This window comes from Cannabis sativa, chromosome 2 (assembly GCF_029168945.1).
Source record: "Cannabis sativa cultivar Pink pepper isolate KNU-18-1 chromosome 2, ASM2916894v1, whole genome shotgun sequence".
NCBI lineage: Eukaryota > Viridiplantae > Streptophyta > Magnoliopsida > Rosales > Cannabaceae > Cannabis > Cannabis sativa.
Genome location: NC_083602.1, coordinates 4,163,533 through 4,191,027, shown reverse-complemented (window position 1 = coordinate 4,191,027; position 27,495 = coordinate 4,163,533). Strand labels below are relative to the sequence as shown.

General features: G+C 33.0%; 1 protein-coding gene and 2 long non-coding RNA genes across 5 annotated transcripts; 1 reads left to right on the top strand and 2 right to left on the bottom strand.

The window, feature by feature from the left end:
• Positions 1–4,317: 4,317 nt before the first annotated feature.
• LOC133033905 (uncharacterized) lies at positions 4,318–6,602 on the bottom strand. Its single transcript, XR_009685930.1, has 3 exons — positions 5,597–6,602; positions 5,428–5,498; positions 4,318–4,538 (listed from the first exon to the last, which is right to left on the bottom strand). It is a non-coding gene; the product is annotated as an uncharacterized LOC133033905 (long non-coding RNA).
• Positions 6,603–8,427: 1,825 nt separating this feature from the next.
• LOC133034663 (uncharacterized) lies at positions 8,428–9,005 on the bottom strand. Its single transcript, XR_009686066.1, has 2 exons — positions 8,919–9,005; positions 8,428–8,826 (listed from the first exon to the last, which is right to left on the bottom strand). It is a non-coding gene; the product is annotated as an uncharacterized LOC133034663 (long non-coding RNA).
• An 11,687-nt stretch (positions 9,006–20,692) lies between these two features.
• Positions 20,693–27,464, top strand: LOC115717171 (uncharacterized). Of its 3 annotated transcripts, none has more exons than XM_061109937.1 (9): positions 20,693–20,896; positions 24,732–24,983; positions 25,074–25,292; positions 25,368–25,460; positions 25,540–25,650; positions 25,729–25,841; positions 25,930–26,590; positions 26,671–26,990; positions 27,242–27,464. In XM_061109937.1, exons 2-9 carry the CDS (start codon positions 24,732–24,734, stop codon positions 27,417–27,419), a joined length of 1,947 nt encoding a protein of 648 aa, XP_060965920.1. In that variant the 5' UTR covers positions 20,693–20,896; the 3' UTR covers positions 27,420–27,464. The 3 variants fall into 3 exon arrangements, with proteins under 3 accessions (XP_060965920.1, XP_060965918.1, XP_060965919.1); XM_061109936.1 differs by lacking the exon at positions 20,693–20,896 and adding an exon at positions 24,496–24,616; XM_061109935.1 differs by lacking the exons at positions 20,693–20,896; positions 25,074–25,292; positions 25,368–25,460; ... (3 more) ...; positions 26,671–26,990; positions 27,242–27,464 and adding exons at positions 21,025–23,737; positions 23,826–24,616 and having other exon boundaries at positions 24,732–24,868.
• Positions 27,465–27,495: the final 31 nt, after the last annotated feature.

Genomic DNA, 27,495 nt, shown 5'->3' with positions numbered 1-27,495 from the left:
AAGCAGACCGAGATCGTGAGTTAACTTATGTTCAAACCTTTTGTATATATATTGCAGCTTATATTTCCCATTGACATGCCACTTCTTTAGAGGCAGTTTTTTAAGGCTTTCAGTAACGGTTATTAGCTAGGAACTGACGCTACAGGAATATATCTAGCGTCGATTCCTAGCTAATAACTAACGCCATATATACCCGAATTTAAGTTTTTCTAACTTTACTTAATTTATTTAGATTATATATTTATTAATTTATATATTATTTTATTTTATTTAAATTTAAATTACATATTTATTTTTTTAAAAAGGTAAATTAAATATGATTTAAATTAATTTTAGAATTGGCCAAAATACATAATTTCATTTCATTTCATTTATATATTCTTGGGCCTTTCAGCATCAATCGTCATCGTGAATCACTGCCATCAACCGTTCTATCCGCTGTCCCTGTATTGGTAACAATTTAGTTTTTGGATTGTATTACCACTTATCCCCAAACTGTTAAAAAAAGTAAAAATTTATACCAGTTTATATATATATATATGTATGTATATTATCTGTTATTATAATAAATACTATATATTCAATAATTGAAACTTACAGCTTTTTGATCTTGTATGTAACTGTTGGGGTTTGCACGTGCGACGATGTCAGTCATGTATTTCAAATTATGAAAACCACATTCTTGGGTTTTAGGTTGTCTTGAAAAATTTGCTAATGAAATTCCTTGCCACGGGCCAAGATACTCATGTTTCCCCTATATATCTGAATGCACTGTTTGAAATATTATATTAGCATTTCAATTCATTAGTTAATTAAAATTTGTTACATAATAGTCATTAAATTATTACCTTCCCAACATTTGAGTAATTTGTTCGAGAACTTGGTGGCGACGTATAGGGTCTAAATGGACAATTTTCTTTGGCGTAACGACCTCTAGCATCCAATGCGCACTAGAAAATTATAGAATATGAGTAAAATAGTATAAAAATAATTTGAAGTCATAATATAGAAATGAACAATTAGCACTAAAAAATTAAATAGTATTCACCCGATATTCCAAGGAATAAAGAACATTTGGTGGTTGTTATTCATCAATGATAACCAAGCAGCCAATCGTCTTGCCGCATTGTCATGCAAAAGACTGACTCTTCTCTTTAGGGTTACTACCATTCACTACGAGAAGCTCTAGGTCGTAAAACTTGAAAATTTTCTCAAACCGTTCATGCTCTCCCAGATGTGACTGCTAAAAAAAATTTTAATTATTAGTATCTTATAATAATTTGACTAGAATTTGATATATAAGGTTAATTAGATTAAAGAAGAGTATACATCATTCCAAACAGCATTCCCTGGTTGCCGATGAAGTCACACAATGCAACCTGCTGTAAATTATTACCTTCCCAACATTTGAGTAATTTGTTCGGGAACTTGGTGGCCACGTATAGGGTCTAAATGGACAATTTTCTGTGGCGTAACGACCTCTAGCATCCAATGCGCACTAGAAAATTATATTAGAATATAAGTAAGATAGTATAAAAATAATTTGAAGTCATAATATAGAAATGAACAATTAGCACTAAAGAATTAAATAGTGTTCACCCGATATTCAGAGGAATAAAGAACATTATTTGGTAATTGTTATTTATCAATGATAATCAAGCAGCCAATCGTCTTGCCGCATTGTCAAAAGACTGAATTTTCTCTTCAGGGTTACTACCATTCACTACGAGAAGCTCTAGGTCGTAAAACTTGAAAATTTTCTCAAACCGTTCATGCTCTCCCAAATGTGACTGCCAAAAAAATTGTTAATTATTAGTAACTTATAATGATTTGACTAGAATTTGATATATAAGGTTAATTAGATTAAAGAAGAGTATACATCATTCCAAACAACATTCCCTGGTTGCCGATGAAGTCACACAATGCAACCTGCTGTAAATCCTCTCCAAATAACGTGATTTGGGTACGCGGTGCTATGAATCCTCGGGGTACAGGAATTGTGATTATATCACGTTTACCTTTGAGGTTCAAAAATTCAACAACCATCTATTTTAGCAATTTAGGGATCCTGTCCATGACCTTTTGTGAGAATAATTCATCTTCCCGTTCACGACCGCCTTGTGGAGAAAGCATGAGAGCTTTCCTCTTGGACGCATCACATCTTGAAGGCGGTTGAGTGAGTGGACCCTAAATAAAACAGAACATAATATATCAAATTTGATCCAAATTCTATCAAAATTTTGGCAGCATAATGGCTGTAATTGAATGCCCCCAAATTTTTTAAACATGCTTGTATAATGACAAATAACACAAATATAACAGTAGTTTATTCATCCATCCCACCACAGCACATATATTCGCATATTAAACCTACTTCACTATAATATTGTAGATATTCAAACTCCATCAATCAGTAATAATTAATTTATAAGAAATGTTACCTCGGATGTTACAATTAAGTGTTTAGGCCAAGGAAGGAACATGTTTTGTACGTCCATAATTGGAATTTCAGCATCCTCACTACTACAAAAATGGTTATTCCCAACGGTTTATAACTGTCTTTTATATGATTTCCCAACGGTTCCTAAAACCGTTGGCTATGTGGGTGTCATAAAAATACAGAATTTTAAATGACAGTTTATAACTGTGGCAAAAAGTTACTTTAAATGACGATTAAGAAATGTTGGAAAAAGTCACTTTAAATGACGATTAAGAAATGTTGGAAAAAGTCACTTTAAATGACGGTTTATAACCGTGGGGAAAGACTTTCGTGATGGAAAACATCTCTTTAAATGACGGTTTATAACTGTGGCAAAAAGTTACTTTAAATGACAGTTAAGAAATGTTGGAAAAGACTTTAGTCAGACTATAACTAACAAAATACACTACTTAGAATGACGGTTATAAACTGTCAGACAATATCAAGTAAAGTATAAAATAGAAATATTAATTCAATTCTCCTCTTGTATTTTTATTATTTAGATTTCCAACAATGATGAAAAAACATAATAACAATAATAATATTTTTATAAGAAAATTCATACATTTAACACTCTTCAAAAGAATTAAAGCTTCATGAAAACTTTAATATGCCATCAAAGTTTAGTAATGCAATACAAAAGAAGGAAATCCAATTAAGTTTTTACATTTTTTAATCTTTTGTAGAATATCTTCTGAACATTTAAAAATATGTATACTATGAACAAAATAAGTCTCCAGGTAGTCACTTGGGACTTTAATCAAATAGCTGGAGATCACTTCCTAAAAACTAAAAAAGCAAGACAATAGTAACTAAGATCGATGTCAAACCTATCAATCATTTTCTTAGATCACATGGGGATCGTCCATGAGCGATCATTGGTCATCATACTCTATGTTATTAGTCATTTGCTTGCTGCTATCATTTGCATGACATACTTTTCCCATTCGTCACGTGTTTCATTGATTTCTTTGTTAGTGTAAGAGATGATATGTTCCTTTTAAACTGCAACAAACGAAACATATCATTAATTTAATAGGTCATAATAAAAGTACTTAAAAACTTTAATATTTGAGAAAATAATTAGTGTCTTTACCTCTGTTTCCAATTTTCGTGTAGGATTATTTTCAGTCATGAATGATTTAATAAATCTCATGCTATAATACCCACACTGGTCGCCATCTGGTTGCTCTGGACATCTGTACTCAGTGAAGCTTATTGCTACTGACCGTCGGTTTCTTTTCTCAAGGTAGTACCTCTCAAGAGCACTACACATAAATTATATAAAGTTAATACATACATTAATGGAAATTAGAGCAATATGTTTAGAGCTTTGAACTACTAGAACATACGTTTGAACACATCTTTTAATATCTTGACGAATGGTTTTGTTTCTGGAATCCAAAAATGCTACACTCTGCGATCCCATTTGGATTAAGATAACCATCCAGTGTTCGCTAAACACAATCAAACAAAATAATAAGATTACTAATACCAATCATTATGTAATAGAGTAAGGTATGGATAAAACTTTTTTCATAACAACAACAATGTAATAATAACAATGTACCAGGGGCAAACAACTTGCTTATTTTAAATTATCTTCCTAAATCTCATTATCTCACTCTATAGTCCATAGTCCATATCCAAACATAACTTTTCTCCTTCTCATTATTTGTGAAAGCAATATTAAAAGAAAAACTAAAAAATATGCAAAGTCTCATGGACCAACTTAAGCCATAGTAAGTACTTACTCATGGTACTGTAACGCCCGTACTTTTCATAAATTACTAATTTAGTTACAAGCGTTAAAATGCGGAAAAATCTATAATGTCGCTTTTATTTATAAACATAAAATATTTCATATTTGAGCTCAGTTTGGACTTAAAAGACATAATTATTAATAAATAAAAATAACTGCGACATTAATCTAATAACTCTAAATAAAATAAATGGAGCGTGCCCTAGACCACCCTCAGTTATATGGTCCTCAGCGAGTACGCACACAAGCCTCCAAGGTCTCACTTGCCACCGACTCTCTAAGTTTTAGAACCTTAATCTGCACATGGTAAGTTTGATAAGGGTAAGCTACTAAACTCAGTAAGGAAATGCTTGTCACGTAGTCACATAAAATAAAAGAAGAAAAAAAAAACATATAACTAAAACTTTGATGCACATATTTAGACAAATAACAATACATATAAGCTTAATCTTATCACTTTTAACTAATCACTAGTTTCTAAGCTAAGTCACATAATAATGGTTATGCCGGAGTTCGACTTTGGCAAATAAACTCGAACTATTAGACTAAATGGCGGAGGGCTGGGTTCAGTAAAATCGTACCCACTACTAGATGGCCCCCTATCTACCATATAGACTCAACAGTCAAGTATTTAACCATTATCTTCTCAGTCAAATCATGTCACATAATCTACAATAAATCTAATTTAAATAATGTTTAACTACTATACATTATTTAAATAGCATATCATAAATCCTATCATAATTAAGTCATAATCATATCAGAACCATATCATAACTACATAATAATCATATCATAACTATATCATAATCATACCATAATCATATCATTGTTTAAATGATGCGAATCCATTGTACCGTCCATTATCCAAACAACATAACTAGTTTAAATAATGTGAATCTTATAAACACACTATTTACATACATACTTAAATAACATGAATCTTATAAATATATTATTTAAATATATACCTTTAGCAATGGCCATGCTCTAATACTGTAAACATACATAAATAACATGAATCTTATAAACATATTATTTAAATATATATTATGCAGTACATTAAATAACAGACAATAAAGAGTTAGGCAGAAGACCTTAGTTAACTTCTCTTTTACTATTCCCACTCTTTCTATGAATGTTATTACATACAGAAAACTTATGTTTTTCTACTTAATTTCCTTACCTCGAGTGTGGAGAAAATAGCTTGATTTCCTTTTACTTGCGTAGATCCAATTCTTTCGGTACTCGTAAATCCTAGTTTCAAATATTATGATTAGAAAATAATACCACCGTAACAGTAAACTTAACCTGATTCAACTATAAATGAATCCTCAAAAAATATCATATCATACCTTAATCTTTAGAAATGACCACACTAACTAATCGTAACCTTAAGCTTGTAACTCTATATAACTTGGTGAACAGATGGTAGCAATGGTGAGGTTTATGTGTTTTGGCGAAATAACAAAAGATGGCGTGTGGCTATAGATATTATAAGAATATGATAGTGATTTGGAAACTAAAGGTGGTGTAAGGTAATATATGGTTGCGTGAAAGATGACAAGAAGAAAATAATGAAATGTCAATGTTGGCTCAGTTCTTTAATGAATATGAATAACAGAAATGGATATGGTGACTTTGGCTAGAGCATTAAGGGTGAGAGACTGAGAGAGATAGTGTGGTTGACAGCTATACTTTGGCCTTTTGAGCGTGTGTGCAGAAATAAATACCTTAGGCTCTATTTATAGGCTTGATTTAATCATACCTTATTTACTTAACCTACCCATGACACCCCTTCTAACTAAAGGCAAATTTTAAAATTTGAATTAAATAACTGAATGGAAGAATAATACTTGGCACTCCTTCACCTTGATATCATGACTACGGTTAAGAAAGATTCCGAAGCTATGAACTCTCTCATTTTGTTTTCATGTATCTAGACTAAATTTACTTATGTAAACATTTCAACTTCCTCCACTAAATCATCTATGGCAACCGAAAATTCCAGACTAGATTATTTTAAATATTCAAGCTCATATCTTGTTCAAACCTCCACTATAAGACTTCTCTTTAAATTTTGAAAGATAACTCACATTGCTCTCCACGTGCTCCACTCTAGGTCCTTTTAAAATTTAAAAATTTGAGTTAAATCTAATTAATTCCATGCATACACGTCCAAAACTTTAATAGCTTCTACAATTTCTAACTTACTACTAAATTCATCATATGTGGTACTATATTACCACTACTACTATTATTATGATTTATTATATAACAATGTCATCCAATCTTATACTTCTAACTATTATAATACCGTAATTTAATTTAAATGATTACTACCATTCATAACACTTTTATTTCTAAAACTATCCAAGCTTGTAATTTTTTTTTTTTTAAAGAAATACCACTTTTTAATAAATTGAAAAAAATTAACTTATTCTATGAAATTACAAGGACATTCTTTTCCTTTGGCCACTGCTCGACCATCATGTCTAGCAAACTCAATGTGACACTTTTCTCTGGCAGAGTATAACGAGCTATTGGAAGCTTATCCGGCCTTCGAGGGTGTTTCAAAGGTTGAGTCGGTGGACCAACCATATTACTATCAGAATCCCTTTTCTTGCCCTTCTCCTATACAATATATTTTACAAAGTTAAAAAGAAATTATATTTGTCAATAATTAGAAATCAAATCAAATACATAAGAAAATAAAAATGACCATATTTACCTGTGTCTGGTGTACACCATCAATCTTGACAAGTGCAATTGGCCAGGCTACATAGGAATTCACCACTTCGCCTACCGTGGTGAGGCTTTCTTGTGTGACAGGGCATGGGAGCCTTGCATTTTCGTAAAAAACTTCTTCAATGAAGACTCGACAAAAGCGCTTTGGGTCAAACTTTTCATTATGTACTTCCAGGGTGGTCACATTTTCTATCACCAAATACCCCTTTGCAACACACTTAGTACTATTTTTGGGTTATTTGGTAACCAAGTACATCGAATACTTTGCTTTCTATATTTTGAAACCAAACAACAAACAATTATAATTAGTGCAATTTATTAAAACGAATAAGAACGATATAATAAAATAAATATGAAAATGGATTTACCTTCTCAGACATTGTTGTATCTGGTGGTGGTGTCGGTGGAGCAGAGACATTTGCTACTGGTGGCACTGATGGTAGATTAGATACACTAAGTGGCGGTGCTACTAGTCGGGCAAAGACATTCGGTGGTGGCACTCGTGGTTGAGCAGAGACACTCTGCAGTGAAACATTCACTGGTTCATTTGATGCTCCTCCTATACTCGAACCAGATGCATGTGAAGTCCCAACCACGTTGTTATGTTGAGTGTTCAATTGTTGGAGAAGTTCCTTTAATTGTTGTTGAGTTTGGCGATACATTTCATCAATCTCTTGAAGTCTCTTCTCCACCTCAGTCATTCGATTGTCATCAATTGTTGACTATATCTTTTTGGTAGGGCGTGGGGTCTTAAAATATTGTGTCTGGGTGACGTTCCTCCCCATGCCTCTAACACGTACACCGTGTTCATTGGTGCCAAGCGCCAGGGTCAGAATATCCTTAGAGCCTTCGAGCACTAGTGTTCCCTCTTCGACCTGCTTTTTAAGGTCATTCTACATACAAAAGTCAAGATTAAATTAGTTACACTTTGTGAAAAATCATTATAAATTTGAAATTTCGAAACAAATATAGATAGAACTTACAGTTTTATCCACGACTTTTTGTGTCTCGACATCAAACTCACCCTTCTTGTTCTTGTACATGTTGATCCACAAATCAGCTCGATCAACGTCATCTATCTGGTGACCCAATTCTTTCTCCATCTTCTCTCGGACCTTCCTAACACCACCTCGTCCAGTGCGGTGGTTGTATTTGTTTTGTTTCCTGCTGCTTTGTGCTGACTTTCGTTTTACAAGCCATTCTTCACTTAATCTATAGTCAACAAATGCTTTCCACTCTTCAGGGTCAATCACATTTTCATAAAGCTTTGGGGGCTTGTCTAAAAGTTGTGGATTGTCATCTTTGTGTGTGTAGATGAAGTTTGTTAGGTAGGATTTAAATTCCCTCCACCTATCACCACCAACTGACAACACATAGGATTTCATCTTTGTGCCAGTTATAAACATACTCTGTAGAAATTAATGTAACACATCACCGGTTAAAGATTAACAAATGTAATTAATTTAATTTACTATAGTTGAATAAAAAATTACCAGCATTTCATTCCACAACTTATCTTTCACTTCTTTCGATATAAGTCGCCAATCATCCACAAGCAATGTAACGTGGTGGCGACGATATTTACCAATCTCACTATGAAGTTTGTCTGCACCATCACTAATAGCTTGACCCCATGAGTTGTACTCGACTTCCTTCTTCTTCCCGTCGCTCCTCATCTTTATCATCTCTCTACCAATATATTTACCACGTACACCGGGGCCTGATTCATTCCCCTCTTCTTCTTGGTGATCTTGTTGTACATCATCTTCGCTGTCATCAGCAACAGATTGACCGAAGAGGTCCAAATTCAAATTTGGATCATCCATAAAGAACGTACCTACGTAATAAAACAAAACAAATATTAAATAACAATATAAAAGTATGACAATTCAGCAAATTAAAATGATATACATAAAATATACAAAGTACCATTACATCGCGTATCAATGCGAATATCGATTATGGGTTAATATTGATATCAATCCATATCAACCCATAATCCTTCTCCATCCTCACGAGATATGATGTCATCCCCAACAGTCACATTAACAGGCGGTGGATTGATTTTAAAAGTTTGGTCACTAAGCATGAGATCATCCCCACTAGACTCTTTTTTTTCATAGTCTTTCGGTTGTGTTGTGAGGACAACAGACCAGCGGTCATCTAATGGATCACTCATGTAAAACACTTGAATGGCTTGTGATGCCATTATAAACCTATCATTTTTTGTGTCATACTCGATTCAAGTCCACTAATTTGAATCCTAATTCATCATCTTTAACTCCATTGTCACTTCTTACCCAATCACAAAGTAAAACTGGGATTCGAAAACTAGTATAATCTAATTCCCAAATTTCCTGTATTACACCATAGAAGGTCATATCACATTCAAGAGGATTTTTATCTTTCGAACTAGCTATTTGGAAAGCCTTGGCAACAATCATAACACCGCTACTTTGTGTTTTTCTACATTTATCACGATCAATCGTGTTAAAATGAGTATTATTGATATAGTACGATTGATACTTTAGAACATTGCAGGAAGGGCCTCGTGATAAAGAAAACAGTGATTCAGACACTGTTTTTGTAGGGTCACTTTGATCTTGGGATACCTAGATCAAAAATAAACTTATTAACTATATACTTGCAAGAATAAATCAAAACAAAAAAACAACAAAATCATAGGATCTTTTTTTCAAACCATGTACTAAAAGTTCGATAATGTTCATCTTGTACCCATTTTTGATTTCTCGACTTACTCGGATAAGTGATTTTGATCCAATTAAAATGTTCCCTTCAAAATTAGATAAGTTATTAATTTAATTTTCAATTAACATTTTTTTATTTTTTTAAATAAGTTTGTTAATAATTAATTATCTCAACTTACTCAATATAGGGATGAACCTCATCGATATTTTGTAAAACGAGTCGATGTGCTTCGTCTCTATCACCTCGACTCACCTCACAAATAACAAGACCCCCACCCCCTTTACTTATTTCATTATCAAATCGAGGAGGACACGATCCAATGCTGACAAGATTTGCCAAATAATCTACACAAAATTCTATTGATTCTTCAACGATATATGATTCAACAATGGAACCCTCAGGCCTGTTTCTATTTCTTACGTAACCCTTTAAAATTTTCATGTATCGTTCAAATGGGTACATCCATCTCAAGTACACAGGCCCGCATAACTTTAGCTCTCTCACCAAATGAACAGTTAAGTGAACCATTATGTCAAAAAAAGAAGGTGGAAAATATTGTTCCAAGTAACACAATACTTCAATGATTTCTAATTGGAGCTTCTATAGCTTGGTCACGTCAACCACTTTACAACAAAGACACTTGAAGAATAAACATAACCTTGTGATAACATGTCGAACTTTTTTTGGCAAAACATTTCGAATGCTCACAGGTAAAATATGTTGAATCAGTGTATGATGATCGTGAGACTTCAGGCCGGTCAAAATAAGTTTCTCAATATTAACCAAGCTTGAGATATTTGAAGAATATCCTTCAGGTACCTTCACCTGAGACAAAGAATTACACACACAGCATTTTTCTTCTTTAGTGAAGGCATAACATGCTGGTGGCAAATAAGTTTTTTTACCAACAACTTGTGGGTGTAAATTTGCTCGCATTCCTAAATCATTCAAATCTAGACGAGACTTAATTCCATCTTTGGACCGACCAGGAACATTAAACAAGGTATTGATTAGGCTATCTGACACATTCTTCTCAATATGCATTACATCTAAATTATGACGTAAAACCAAATGCTTCCAGTACTCGAGCTCAAAAAATATTGATTTCTTTTTCCATGGTCCATCAGGTTGAGCTGTGACTTGCTCGCAATTGTCACGTTTTCCCTTTCTTTTCTTAGGGGTCACTTTTCGCTTTCCAAGCTTGTATTTGACATTACTCAACTTTACTACTAATTGTTCTCCAAGTAAAGGTGGCGGAGCCACTTCAAATTCTTGGTTCCCGTCGAATGCTTTTTTCCAAGTTCGAAATACATGGTTAGAAGGCAAAAATCTTCGATGTCCCATATAGCTAATCTTTCTCGAGTGTTTTAAATATTGAGAACAAGTTTTCTTCTCGCATATAGGACATGCCTTATACCCTTTCACACTATAACCAGAAAGATTGCCAAAGGTAGGAAAATCATTAATTGTCCACATTAATATTGCTCTAAGATTGAAATTTTCATTCCTATGGGCATCATAAGCACTAACACCATCACACCACAGTTGACTTAGATCTTCCACAAGAGGAGCTAAGTAAACATCAATATTGTTACCAGGCTGTGAAGGGCCTGATATCAATAGTGTCAGCATAGTGAACTTCCTCTTCATTACCAACCAGGGCGGCAAATTATACATTACAAGCAAAACTGGCCAGCAACTGTACTTACTGCTAAGATTAGTATGTGGATTAATACCGTCTGCAGAAAGACCAAGACGAATATTCCTAGGTTCATTGCCAAAGTCAGGCCATCTAGCATCAATTGCTTTCCAAGCAGGTGAATCGGCTGGATGTCTCATCATACCATCTTTCACCCTATCGTTGGCATGCCAGGTTAAGTTTTTAGAAAGATCGACATTTTGAAAGAACCGAAACAAACGAGGTATGGGTGGTAAGTACCATAATACATTTGCAGGTATACCAGCCTTTACCTCATCAGAATTCTTCTTCTTTTGCTACCTAGACTCACCGCACGTCGGACACAACGTTTCATTTTCAAATCTATTTCGATAGAGGATGCAATCGTTAGGACATGCATGTAAACTTAGTTAAGGCACACACAAGTTGAATTGAGTGGATTGGTTTGACATGGAGCTAAGCTCATTCGATAATATGGTAGAGTCAGTAGACTCAGTTGTTGACTTCTCAACTAGAAGAATATTCAACCAAGAAAATGATTTGACTCAATTACCCCTTTATTATTTATAGAGTATGCAAATGAAATAGAGGTTAATATTGGTTTTATTCATTACATTTCAGATTAAAACACTCAAACAAATACACATTTTAAATAGCATAATATAAGAAAGCAAAGCAAATTGCTAACCTTCCTATTATCAGAGATAAAGGGCTGTCATTACCACTTCTATGAAAAACACAGAAAGTAAAAGACTCAATACCAATAAAAAACAATTACGTAATATAAACAATAAGAGTAAGACCCAAAAGAAAGGCTAAACATTGATAAACAATTACGTAATTTGTAATTGTAATTTCGTCTAACACCTTCTGCGCATAACCATTGTCAGCCATTCACAAAATTCCATTAATTTTCTGAAGATGTAAACATAATAAGAGAGTGTAATGCAGTTAACTAAGACCAAATAAATCATAAAACCCCATGTCCGACCAACTAGAGTTGTTGGAATCAATAGAAAAGAAATTACAAAACCCAAAACCCATATGTATAGTATTGAAAGTGTATTATAATGGTCTTGATAATACACTTTGTTTACAGCGTAGCACAATTGACTGAACTGTATGTAGAAAATGAGATTAGTACCAGGACATAACAGCAGAGGGGAAACCAAACCGGAAAAATTCTGGAATGCTTCGAAATACATCAAGCGAAAATGAACTAATATATTCTACAAACATTTAATAGTATTGAAATGATTCTTGAAATGTAATCTGACTAACTGCTTCAGTTTTAGAGAACCAACCTCCACTGTTGAAATGTAATATGCTCTCTTTGCAATATGTCCGAGAGAGAGAGAGAGAGAGAGAGAGAGAGAGAGAGAGAGAGAGAGAGAGAGAGAGAGAGAGAGAGAGAGAGAGAGGTATACCATTCGTCCGTCGTTGATGCTGGTGGAGGAAGAGACGCGGAGGCCGCTGGTCCTTGACGTCGTGGTGAGGAGCTCGTCGGACAGAGGCCGGTGGTCTGAAATTGAGGGTTAGAGACAAATGGTTGGATATTGATTTTGGGTATATTGGTCTGAAATTTTTCAGCCTTTTTGGCTCCAAAATTTCAGTACAGAATTTTATTTTTTTTAATAAATTATTAATTAGATATAAAATACATCTTTTGCCAATAGTTAGTAAGTGTTGGGTATACTAACTATTCTCCACAGTAATAAACCGTTGCGTATCCTTACTATTCCCAACAGTTAAAAAACGTTGGGATAAACTATTTTTTTTTTAAAAAAAATCTATTTAGTATTGCCAACGTTTATTCACCGTTGGCAATAACTATCCCAACAGTTTTTTTGCTACAGTGCTAAACTGATGGGAAAAACTTCCACTTACTTTTTCCAACGGTTCCTATAATTGACCCTCTTCTAAACCGTTTGGAATAGCCCTTTTTGTAGTAGTGCCTCTTGCAGCATTTCCGAAATCAGAACCCGAACATGTGAATCATCGTAGTCCGTGTAGTGAACAGTGATTTTACCAACATGCTCATACAGATACGCTCGGGCCATAATGTTGTCATGTTGTCATAGCAGAGATATACTTGCTGATCAAGGGCCGAATGGTCATCAAAATTGTACAGGTTTGTTGGCTCGTTGAGGGAAACAAACTCCTCAGCATAGGTTTGTGGTGGACGACCTCATCTTCATGAGCGTATGGTTGTGGAACATACGCCTCACCAGCCACCACTCCTTTCTCCTCTTGTTCGGCAGTGTTTTTCTTTTGTTTAAGGGATTGGAGTTCGACTTTTAATTTTTCAATCTCCTTCTGTTGCCGAGCCCCAACATCAAACACTTCCCTTTTGTTCCTGCCGAACAGTTTAGATGCCCTGGTCAGGAACTTGGAAATCATAAAATACAAATTAGCTACGTTTTTTTTGTATAACTAAAGAAACAATATTTCAAGTACTAGCATACCCAGTAGCCCTGACACGTTCAGGATGCTCTGGTGTCCTGAGTGCTTACGTCAGGATATCGTTTTGGCCCTGGAATTGAATTTGTCCCTGAGTAAGCTGCTCCTCTAATTGAGCCTAATGCACGCATATATCTAAGCCATTAGTACGTGAATTATATAACTCATTAGTAGAACTCAATTAAGGATTAATATATACTTACTATTGTTAGGCTATTTTTAGCCTACGTTTTGGGTCACTTTTTATAGTTGTTTTCCTTCTTTATTATTATATTTGGAATAGAATTACGCTTGTTTTCTTTGGTTTCAGGTTTCACACTTGGAATGTATAAATTGATCAAATTTCGGAAAACAACAATCTATAGAATAGAGAAAATTTTGCAAGAAAATAAAGCTGAAACTTCAAGCTTAAATTTGACTATGTCCTGATCAGATTTTGGAAAATGTCAAAACATAGAAGTTTTAGATTTCTTTTTCTTTTTCTTCTTTCCAGCGCATCTTGAATCAACTCATTTGGAGTTCGTATGTGAAAGTTATGCACATTATACTGAAAGATGTTGAAGTTGTCGAATTTGCTTCAATAGTCAAATTTGAAAGTTATAAGTTTCATTTAAGTAATGTATTTTGTTAGTTATAGTCTGACTAAAGTTTTTTCCACCAGCTATAAACTGTCATTTAAAGTAGCTTTTTTCAATGGTCATAAATTGTCATTTAAAACGATGTTTTCCATCAGTTACTACCTGATGGAAGTCTTTCCCAATGGTTATAAACTGTCATTTAAAGTGATTTTTTCTAATATTTCTTAACCGTCATTTAAAGTAAATTTTTGCCACAGTTATAAACCGTCATTTAAAGTTCCGTATTTTTATAACATCCATATAGCCAACGGTTTTAGAAACTGTTGAGAAATAGTATAAAAGACAGTTACCGTTGGGAAAAGCCAATTTTGTAGTAGTGACACAAGTTAGTAAAAGATGTTGAATGTAAAAGTAGTCCTTGACTGGAAGTACCTTTAAGATATTTTAATATTCTATATGTTGCAGTAAGTTGAGGAGCTCTAGTATTAGATAAAAACTGACTTAACTTGGAGTTGTGGGTTGGCGAGAGTCCGAGATGGTGGTTTTTTGGGGTTGGAGTGATGTTCGTGGTGGTTTTTTGGGTTGGGGCAATTCGGTTCAGTTCGAGCGAGGCAAGAGCACGAGAGAGAAGGAACGAGAGGGAAAGAGAGAGTGCAGAAATATTTTGAAATGAAGAGGGTAATTTGGAGTTAACACAAAAGTTAGCTTATACTACCAATATTAGGTAACTTTAATTTAGGATATTAGTTGTAAATTATGATGCATATTAAATCGATTTTCCTATTTTCTTCTGTGGAACCATATTTATTGGTTTTTTTTACTAGAAGATTTCATTTACTACTACAAAAACCCCCTTTAGAGGCGGTTTTTAAGCCCTTTCAGCGTCGGTTTTCGCAAAATTCGCTACCGACGCTGATCAGGGCGACGCTAGAGGGTTTATATGAACCGACGCCATATGTACCCCTATGGTGTCGGTTATTATGAAATAACCGACGCCATAGGACCCCTATAGCGTCGGTTATTATTAAATAACCGACGCCATAGGACCCCTATGGCGTCGGTTTTAATAAAATAACCGACTCCATAGGAGTTTCCTAAAATTTTTTTTCAGCTTTAATTAATATATATATATATTTTTTTTACATTTATTAAAAATCTAAATTTATTTTTGTATTATTAATTAAATTAAATTAAAGCATAAATAAAATTAAATTAAAAAGTTAAATAAATACAAATTTACATTGCTCTAAGTGTTTGTATATTAGGTATTTTTTTTTATTAATATTTTATATTTTATAATATGTGTTTGTATTCTAGTATTTTAGTATCATTTTTATAATTTTTTAAGTTATGTTTTATATAATAATTAGTATATTGAATAATAAAATAATGTGTAATATTTTAATTTTAATGTAATTTAATATTTTTTACATTTAAATTTTATAACATGGGTTTGTATTTTTCTAGTATATTATTATTATTTTTACAATTTTTTAAGTTATGTTTTGTATAATAATTAGTTTATTGAATAATAAAATAATGTGTAATATTTTAATTTTTATGTAATTTAATATTTTTATACATTTAAATTTTATAATATGGGTTTGTATTTTTCTAGTATATTATTATTATTTTTATAATTTTTTAAGTTATGTTTTCTATAATAATGAGTATATTGAATAATAAAATAATGTGTAATATTTTAATTTTAATGTAATTTAATATTTTTATACATTTAAATTTTATAATGTGGGTTTGTATTTTTCTAGTATATTATTATTATTTTTATAATTTTTTAAGCTATGTTTTGTATAATAATTAGTTTATTGAATAATAAAATAATGTGTAATATTTTATTTTTTATTACTTTAATATTTTTATACATTTAAATTTTATAATATGGGTTGTATTTTTCTAGTATATTATTATTATTTTTATAATTTTTTAAGTTATGTTTTCTATAATAATTAGTATATTGAATAATAAAATAATGTGTAATATTTTAATTTTAATGTAATTTAATATTTTTATACATTTAAATTTTATAATATGGGTTTGTATTTTTCTAGTATATTATTATTATTTTTATAATTTTAAAGATTATCTATCCTTAACACTGAACAATATCTATCATATGTATTAATATTATTCGAAAATTACTCTAAGTATTTAAGGATTATCTAAATATATATAAAAAATATTCTTATAAAAGTAAGTTAAGGAAAACATACCTTATACAAAAAATTATGTACTTGACTTCCGATAAAGTCACTTCCGATAAAATCCTAACAACCAAGTTTAAGAGAAACTAAAATCAAATATTATCCTAATTCTACCAAAATTTCGGCAGCATAACGACTATAATTGAGCGTTTCTAAAAAATTAAAACCTATTAATAACATTTTCCTAACACCATTAATAAACAAAATTTGAGAACCTTTCAAATATGAACTTTGGCATTGATAATCTTGCTACTAACACGAACATGTTTTGAGTCAAATATAAAGACCTACTAAGTATAATAAATGTATAGACACATCAATTAGATTATACAAGACAAGTGCCTAAAGTAACAAACAAAACAAATGTCACCTAATTTCACGAACATGTTTTGAGTCAAATATAAAGACCTACTAACACGAACATGTTTTGAGTCAAATATGAATGAGTTATGTCACCTAATTTCTTACAACTAGCGAGTAATAACCTAGTTATTTATGTTATGTACTTTTCCTTTAACATTTATGTTTTTTATAATAAAATTTGATCCAAATTCTACCGAAATTTTGGCAGCATAACGGCTGTAATTGAACGTTCCCAAAAATTTTAAAAGTGCCTAAAGTAACAAACAAAACAAATATAACAATACAGAACAAAGAATCTAACATAAACAATACAAAATTTATCCACCCATCCGACCGCAGTACATGTATTCGCAGAACCTACTTCACTACGGATGAATATTTAAGATATTCAAACTCAACTAAGCATGCATTGATAATTAATTATACTAACAAAAGGTTAGCGGATGGATATACCTATTGCGAATCCGATCAACACCGAAATATGTCGACCCTCAAATATTACCACACAACCTATAACATAATGCAATATACAACTAATTTAAAATTTTAATTATTAAATTACTTACTAATTATTAATTAAAGTAGCAAGTTACTAGCTAGTTACTAGCTAATTTCCATAGTTAATTTTTCTAAAAATAACATATAAATATATATATACATATATAATCAATTATACACACTACCATTATTTTAAAAACTTTATCTCTAAACTAATTAAATTTCTACTACCTCTCATTCTCATTTACAACAAATATATATACAATACAAATACACAAAATACACAAATAGTATATACACACAAGATATATATAAACACATATTCAATAATAAAACACAAAATATATACATATATATTATATATCAAGTTAATAAATATTTACCTTATAAACGCAATCCGGCGATAAAATGCTACAAAAATTCGACCACCTCTAGAACACACACAATATAATATTAATAAAATAAAAAAATTCTAAAAAAATTTACAAAAACGAAATAATACCAATGTACATAAATAAAATATATAGAAAGCATATTTATACCTTAATGGATGTTGAGACTCAACGTTTTCTCCGCTAAAATCGGTGGCCGGAGTTATACCCACCACCTTTCTTTATAATAGGTTCGGTTTGGTATATAGAGGGGAAAAAAACTAAACTTTTTTACAGTATGGGTTTAGGTATAGAAAATAGAAGATTTTAAGACAAAAATGGGGTAAAATGGTTAAGAAATGAGGGAGAATGAGGTTGTTTTAGTGGTGGTTGGCGAGGGTTTTTTCGTGGGTTTGGGGCTGCTATGGGTGGCTGTTCTTGGTGTTCAGCAAGGTGTGAAATGAGGAAGTGAGGAAGACGAAGCAGAAAGGGTCTGATATATAACCCTATGGCACTACAAGAAAGGGGACCTTTTATCCCACTTTTTTAGTTAACAAAAATAAAAAATGGGATAAAAGATATATAAAGACTTTTTATCCCACTTTTAGATTTGGCGCCTCAAATATGCAGCAAATATTTTTTTAGACAAGGGCTCTGTTTGGTAGAAAGTTAAAAAAAAATATTAAAGGCAAAAAAATAATTTCAAGATTCGATTTTTATGAGTTTGCGAAACAGGGGATAAATTTTTTAGGGAAACCTTTTATCCCGGTTATTAGTTAAAAACCGGGATAAAAGGGTTTAGTGTGAAACCCTTTTATCCCGGTTTTTAACTAATAACCGGGATAAAAGGTCATCCCTAAAATCCCAAAACTTCAACCATCTCTGCTCGGTCGATTGACATAGTACAACCCAGAAACCCTCTCGCCCAAACCCAGAAACCCTCGCCCAAACCCTCACGCAAACCCTCTCGCCCAAACCCTCTCGTCTAAATCCTCGCCCAAACCCAAAAATTAACCCCAGCCCAAACTCCAGAATTCCATCCACTCCAATCGACATTGGAGGGCTCTTGCTCTCTACCACTGTAAGAGTTCATACTCAATATTGTTTCTTTTCTACTGTAAAGAGATATATTCTCTATTTTCATTGAATATATAACAGCAGCAGGTACTCATTCCCAGATTTGGTTCTCGGCAAGGTTGGAGACGACAACGGCAGCTTGTAAGTATAGTTACTGTTAAGTAAAATAGATTAGTAGTAATTATAGTTATTAGTTTCCTTAATCGAAGTTTGTTATTGGCTTCTATATTCTTTCATTGTCTCTGTTACAAAAGAAATAATAATAATAATAATAATAATAATAAATATAAAAAAAAATCACAAACCCAGCCTAAACAATATTTCCTCAATCAAGGACCTTGTGAAATCTTCTTGTGCTATTCTGTCTTGCTATCCCAAAATCTATCACAACAATAATCATAAAAAACACATATGACTCTGCTCATGGTAAAATACCTCTCACTCTCTCGGTATCATCTTATCTTTCTTCTTTATTATCCATTTCCATTGCTTCTGCACTGCCCATTCTCTTTCTTCGCCTCAATCACGCCCACAAAAATCCTGAAATCAATAGGGTATTCCCAAAAACTAAAAATATGACACAACAAATCAACTTCCTCCTCTGCCTCCTTTATATGCGTCCATAAATAATATAAAATAATATATATATTAGTAGTGAGATATTTGTTAAATAATTTTTTGCAATTTTTTTTTTTTAATAAAAATAGTTGCATGATTTTAGTGTAAGATTAAATGAATTGAGACAATTAATGGGGATAAATTATAAGACAAAAACAAATTTTATACCAAAATGATAATGTAATTTTATAATTTTATTTTTTTTTTAGACAAAAGAGAATTAGATATAGTAAAATTACACTATTAAATATTAAAATTTCACTTTCAAAGGCATAAGATAAGGACATATATGATATATTTACAAATAATACACTTAATGTCAAGGGTATATCATCTGTCATTAAAATTATCACCCAAAGACACTTCATAATTCATAAGAAAAAGAAAAAAAAAAGCTAATGTATATATATATATATAAGATGTATTATAAACTACATTAAATATATAAAATCGAAAATATATAATTGAATTTTTAAAATATATTAAGGATATTGTGTTAATTTGCACTTTTTGGCTAAAAATATGGATGTTAGTGTGGTTTATTTCTATTTTAGAAACACTTGTGTTGATTCTGTCTTTATTACTACAATTTTAGATTTTTAACAATAATCTTTAGCTTAAGATTTTGTTTATGAAGGTCCATTTACGAAGTATATTCAATATAAAAGAAAAGAGAAATAAAGAAAATTAAAGGAAACCACATTCAAGATTTCCATACATAATAAATCCTTAATTAGCTCTCTCAATTTCTTTTCTTCTTCTTAACTTCTTCAATATTCAATAATGGCATCCATTGAAGAAACCAAACCTCATAATAAGAGAACTTCTCAAGGAAGACGAAAGATAGACATCAAGAAATTGGAGAAGAAGAGTAACAAGCAAGTTACCTTCTCGAAGCGACGCTCCTAGATGCATGTTTAAAAAAGCGAAGTAGAACTCTATATCTTTCTTCTTTGCAACTTTGATTCTCCGAGTCATTTCAGAATCTACTGGCCTTGACCAACATTTCTTGTGTCTTTTACGATCTCTCCCCTTTACATATATTGTTTATCTTTTCTTTCTATTGTTGAAAAAGAACTATGAAGAGCTATGCAAAGAAAAATTTAGAGTCAATATTTTCTTTTATTGAAATTCTAATGTGCACCCCACGATGTACCAATTTTGTATTTTCACTCCAGAGTTTTCTTTAAATGCTTTTGCTTTTGCTATACTGAGTTTTGTTCTCCCTGTCATTGAATGAGTTGAGTTGACTGAAATTCTAATTTAATTTAATTACAACAGATGATGAGAGAAAGGTGAAGTTTCTGAAAAGCTTTCAAGGAGCTAAGACAAGGTTGGTTCTGTTCGCTGATATTTACACTCCTTATTTTACTAATTCTAAAGCTATTAGAGGAGTTTGAATATGTTAGATATTCATCCATAGTGAAGTAGATTCTGCGATATAAATGTCTTTGCGGTCGGATGGGTGACAATTATTATATTGTTAAATGCTATTTTGATTAATTTTTCTTGTTATCTGATTTACTTGCGTGCATTGTTAGATAGTTATTAATTTGAGAAATGTTGTAGAAATAGGGGAAACTATGGCCAATTTTTTTTAGGATTCTTAAACGAACATGTGTTTTAATATTTAATTACTAAGTGTGCTTTAAATTTTTCTAGCAACTTGTAAGTTTTTTATTTCAATCTTGTTTGTTAGGAATTTTATTTTTATTTTTAAAATGGATAAGTCATGGATGGAAGAGAAGAGAGAAACCCCACAATTCGTAGAAGGATTTAATAACTTTTTAGAGTTTGCCCTAAAGAATTGTAGCGATCCTGAAAAAATTCGCTGTCCTTGTGTCGATTGTGGTAATATATCAAAAGGAAATATTACCATGTTAAAGAATCATGTATTTTGTCGTGGAATCGATAAAAGTTATACTAAATGGTATTGGCATGGGGAATCGATGAAGGGAGACCCATATCCGTTAGGTAGGCGAGGGGTCGATGATCATTTTGAAAGTAATGATTGTGATGATCATCCTACAGAATTGCTTGATGATGCTCAAGAAGAGTTTATTCATGATCCTGAAAAATTTGATAGCATGGTTAGAGATGCAGATAAGTCGTTATTTAGTGGTTGTGAAAAACGCCGACTATCAACTATGGTGAAATTTTATAACATAAAGGCGGAGAATGGAGTAAGTGATAAGTGTTTTAGTCAATTTCTATCTGCTTTTAAAGAGATCCTGCCGATGGAAAATTGCTTTCCAGAGTCGACATATGAGGTGAAGAAAACTTTAAGTTCGATAGGGTTGAAGTATGAGAAGATTCATGCATGTCCAAATGATTGCATTTTATATCGTAAAGAGCATGCCCACATGGACACTTGTCCGGAATGTGGTTTGCCACGGTACAAGCCGAACAAGAGTAAGGAGATCCGAAAACTTATTCCAGAGAAAGTCTTGTGGTACATGCCTTTAATTCCGCGACTGAAGCGGTTCTATCGAAGTGCAGAAACTGCTGAAAACTTATTATGGCACGAGAAAAGGCGAGTGAAAGACGGTAAACTCCGACATCCTGCTGATTCACAGGCTTGGAAAAAAGTAAATTATTTGAATCCAGACTTCGCAGCTGAACCAAGACATCTACGGCTTGGTCTATCAGCCGATGGAGTAAATCCACATAGATCTCTTAGCAGCCGACATAGTTCATGGCCTGTGTTTCTTGTTATGTACAACCTTCCTCCTTGGTTGGTGATGAAAAGGAAATTTACGATGTTATCGCTAATGATTTCAGGGCCTAAACAGCCGGGACATGATATCGATGTTTATTTGGCACCATTAGTTGATGACTTGAAAGAGTTGTACGAAGATGGTGTTGATGCATACGATGGTTTTAAGAAAGAAGTTTTTAAGTTGAAGGCTGTGCTGTTGTGGACTGTTAGTGATTTCCCTGCGTATAGTAATCTATCAGGGTTGAGCACAAAAGGCTATGAAGGTTGTCCTATTTGTTGTACCAATACACGAGCTCGTCGGTTGTCAAATGGACGCAAAATGTGTTACATGGGCCATAGACGATATTTGCCCCTAAGTCACCCTGACAGAAATAAAAAACAAGCATTTGACGGTACTGTAGAACGAGAAGTTGCACCTTTGCCACTTTCAGGGCGACAAATTCTTGAAGAAGTTGAGAAAATAGATTTCAAGTATGGAAAGGGCAAGAAAAAGAGAAACCCCAATGGATGTTTTCAAAGAAAATCGATTTTCTTCCGTCTTCCATACTGGAAAGATTTACTTGTTAGACATTGTTTGGATGTCATGCACATAGAAAAGAATGTGTGTGAAAGCATTGTCGGTACGTTACTTGACATCCCTGGTAAAAGTAAAGATGGTTTGTCTAGTCGTTTAGACCTTGTTGAGTTGGGTATAAGACACAGTTTGGCACCTGTGGATAAAGGCAAACGTACATATTTACCTCCTGCAGCTTTCACATTGTCTAAAGAAGAGAAACAAGCCGTATGCAACTCATTTGCAAAGATGAAAGTGCCTGATGGGTATTCATCTAACGTTCGAAACTTAGTGTGTATGGAAGAATTAAAGTTAATGGGTATGAAATCGCATGATTGTCACACGTTAATGCAACAATTACTTCCAATTGCCATTCGATCAGTCTTACCTAAAAAAGTTCGACAAACTTTGACAAAGGTTTGCATATTCTTTAATCAATTGTGTGGGAAAGAATTAGAAATGAAGAAATTGAATTCATTGCATGATGACATAGTTAAAACTCTATGCAATCTTGAAAAATATTTCCCTCCATCATTCTTTGACATCATGATACATTTGATGGTCCATCTAGTAAGAGAAGCGAAGTTGTGTGGGCCAGTTTGGGCGAGATGGATGTATCCATTTGAACGAAATATGAAGGTATTGAAAGGTTACGTGCGTAATCACAATCGGCCTGAAGCTTGTATGGTTGAGTGTTATATATCAGAGGAGGCAGTGGAATTTTGCACGGAGTACATAGCAGGAGTTGATGCAATCGGACTTAGCAAGCCACGAAATCATTCAAACGGGGTTGATAGAGGATTACGAGGGAAAGGATCAATGGTGACTGTATCTAGATCGGAATTGGATCAAGCTCATTTGCTTGTGCTTGAGAATAACCCTGAAGTCCAACCATATATAACGTAAGTTATGTATTTTCTATTCAACTTTATACTTTATATTCTTCTACTTCAAATGAAATTTGATATGACTTATACTATATCGTTTCAGTGATCACTTGGAATTATTACAATCAATGATTCCAACTAAGGTCAAGAATAAACAGAGATGGGTACTAGAGGAGCATCGTAAAACATTTATTGGATGGTTAAAGAATACCATTCTAGCTATTGATCATGGTGTGTCGAAAGAGTTAGAATACATATCGTTTGGACCAGATACTCAAGTAGTAAAGCATCATGCTTACATTGTGGGGGGGAAAAGATTTCATACAAAGGAAAGAGATGATGCTCGAACGGTTCAAAATAGTGGAGTAAGTATTGTTGCAGAAGCAATGCATTTTGCATCAACAAAGGACAGAAACCCGGTGCAATCCACTATGACATATTACGGGGTTGTTGATGAAATTTGGGAGCTTGATTATGGATTGCTTCGAATTCCACTTCTTAAATGCTCTTGGGTGGAGAATAAAGGCGGAGTTAGAACAGACGAACTTGGTTTCACTTTGGTTGATTTAAGCAAAAGAGGTAGCAAGAACGATCCTTTTATCATGGCTACCCAAGCGAAACAAGTATTTTACATAACTGATCCCATTGATTCTAAATGGTCAGTTGTTTTACGGACACCAGAGCGACAACATTTAGATAACGAAAATGAAGAAGAAAATGTTGATTTATGTCATGATAGTTTTGTTGATCATCAACGGATACACGAACAAGTCGATGAACTCAATGATACATATGAAGATGATGATGATGAATACATTAGAAGCGATGTTAGTGAAGGGATATGGGTTGATTGTGCATCATCTAAAAAGAAAAGAAAACGTGTTAAATGAGTAGGTATGATGTTTAGTTTACTAATAATGTGTTAATACAAATGATGTTTAGTGAGTAGGTATGATGTTTTCAGTATGATGTTTCCTACTAAACGATTTAATTAGTGTATTTCTTGCAGATGACAAAGCAAAAGGATGCAAATAAGCCAAAAGGACGAGGCAGGACAAAAAAGAATGACATCAACAATCTGAAAGCTCAAGGACGCAAGACAAAACTAGAGTGGAATGAGAAAGGAGAACCTATAGGAACAGCATATGCAGATATGCAATCATGGATTGGGGTTAAAGCAAGATCTACAGTCCCTCTAACTTATGATGATTGGAGACATGTAGATTCGAAACTCAAGGAGAAAATATGGAAAGACACATACGTAAGACTTAAATTTTTTTTCAATATATATTTCAACACATTTAATTCAACACTGTTAATGGGTACTAATCAATTCTTTTTGTGATTTTAGGATGCTTTCGAGCTTCCAGAAACGTATAAGCCTAAACTACTATCAGATGCGGGGAAAATGATGAAAAGTTTCAAGAAGCTCCTGACCCGGACGATTATCCTCCCGATTGCTAAAAGTGGTAGGATAGAAGAACTTCGTGCTACTCCAGAGAAGTATCCAGAACTTAACAATAAAGACTGGAATGAATTTGTTCTAACTCGTCTTACCCCTGAATTTCTGGTACAATTCCACTTAGTAATCTTTGTTGATAGTTTATTTTATGAAGTTGTTTCTAATTTTGATTATATTGTGTAGGCTTTGAGTGAAGCGCAAGTCGCCAGAGCCAGGATGAATCTATCTCATCATCGTTCATCTCGTAGAGGCATGCCCAACGTCGAACAAGATTTGGTAAGTAGCTTGTATCACTTCTTTTACAATGTTAAATTTTAATCACGCCAATAGAATTTAATCTAGTTTTTATATATAGAAAAAAGAACTCGGTGTTGACAATGTTGAGAGATACCAACTCTGGATGAGAGCACGGACAAAGAACAATATTTTGATCGCAGAATATGACAAGGAAATTGAGCAGAAAATAGTAAGTATGTCAATTATGGTAAGAAAAAACAATAACATTTATTTTTGTTACTAACTTTGTCATTGGTTTGTTTCATAGAATGAATTAAAAGAGAAAGTTAGTACTGGTGAAATCGAAGCTAAGGGTCGGAATGATATCTTAACGCAAGCTTTAGGCACACCTGAGCACCCAGGTCGTGTTAGAGCTGCTGGGTATGATGTTTCTTTAATTGAGTCATATTACTTCTTTTTTTTTTATATATATTTTAGAGTCTAACTAAGTTGGTACATTATGTTGCAGGTCATTTGCCAAGATTTCTACCGTGTTTGGTAGAACTCAAAGAAAGAAAAGAGTTGAGGTCAATGTCGATAGTGAACATGTCGCTGAAATCAAAAGATTAAAAGCTGAAATTGAAAGGCTAAAAGCACAAAAAAATGCACAAACAGAAGAGCTTCAAGCCTTAGACAATGAATATAGAAATGAACAGCGACATGAAGACCAAGAACCGACCGACATCTATGAAGAACAAGAACAACCCTTGGCAAATGAAGACCAAGAACCGACCGACATCTATGAAGAACAAGAACAACCCTTGGAAAATGAAGACCAAGAACCGAGTGGCAACTATGAACACCAAGAACCGAGTGGCAACTATGAACACCAAGAACCGAGTGGCAACTATGAACACCAAGAACCAATGGACTATGAGGATGTAAGTCAAAGTGTAAAATTATGTTCGGATAACATTGACAATGTTGTGGCTGAGGGTGTCATAATTGAGGCGGTTGGTTACTTTTCATATCATGGTGACATAATTACAAATGATTATGCACGGGTTCAAATCACACAAGTTATTCAAGGGGAAGCTGAAATCCCATATCCAAGAGGTGCAATACGCTATGTTTGTGATGCATGTAACAAATTGGTTCCTTGGCCTAGGGAATTGATTTTGACTGAAGAGGTATGGAATAATTTACTTGTATTTACATTAATGTTAAATTATATATGAATTGTATTACAATTTTACTTGTAATTATGTAGGGTTCTCTAATTAAGAAGCTTCATAGTTCAAACAACTCGAAGGGGAAAGAGAAATGTAAAGGAAAAGAGAAGATAGTGGAACATCTTGATTCCACTAAATCTTATGAGAAATTCATTGCAGAGGTACTTGACAAGACTCATATTTCTCTTCAGGCCATGTTCTTGGAATATATGAGAGTAAAAGGTAAAAATGAGTTTGTGAGGGTTCCTGTTAACCCATCCTTATTCTACCGAGTTCACATCTACATAACTTCCGAAGATGTCATACAAGTGGCCACCCAAGATGAACTTACGGGTTCAGCTATGCTATTTGGACTAAGGTATTTCATTAACTTTGATTAATATATCATATAGTCATATATTATGTTAGTGGAGTTTGAATATCTTAGATATTCATCCGTAGGGAAGTAGGTTCTGGGTTTGATTGACTGTGTGGAGATATAAGGAAAAATTCTACCCATTTGTTGTATTGCTATGCACTTAAAAAAATTTCGGGAATGTTATGGAAATAAGGGAAACTCTGCCCATTTTTTTAGGACTCTATTTGATTTTTTTTTTCTTTTTTAAACAGATGCATTTGGGAAAATTTAAATCAAAGACAAAAAGAGTTATACAAGTTTTATGATGTCGAGCTTCTTAGTTATAACAATGAGCAGGACAAGGTGATAGCCATCAATCAATTATCAATTTGGTTAAACACTATGACTCATGTAGGACAATACTATTTTATACCATGGAACATAGGGTAAGAATCACACATCTCTTTCACTTTTCCTATGATATTTATTTTTATATTAATATAACATTGTTACTTTTTTCACGAAG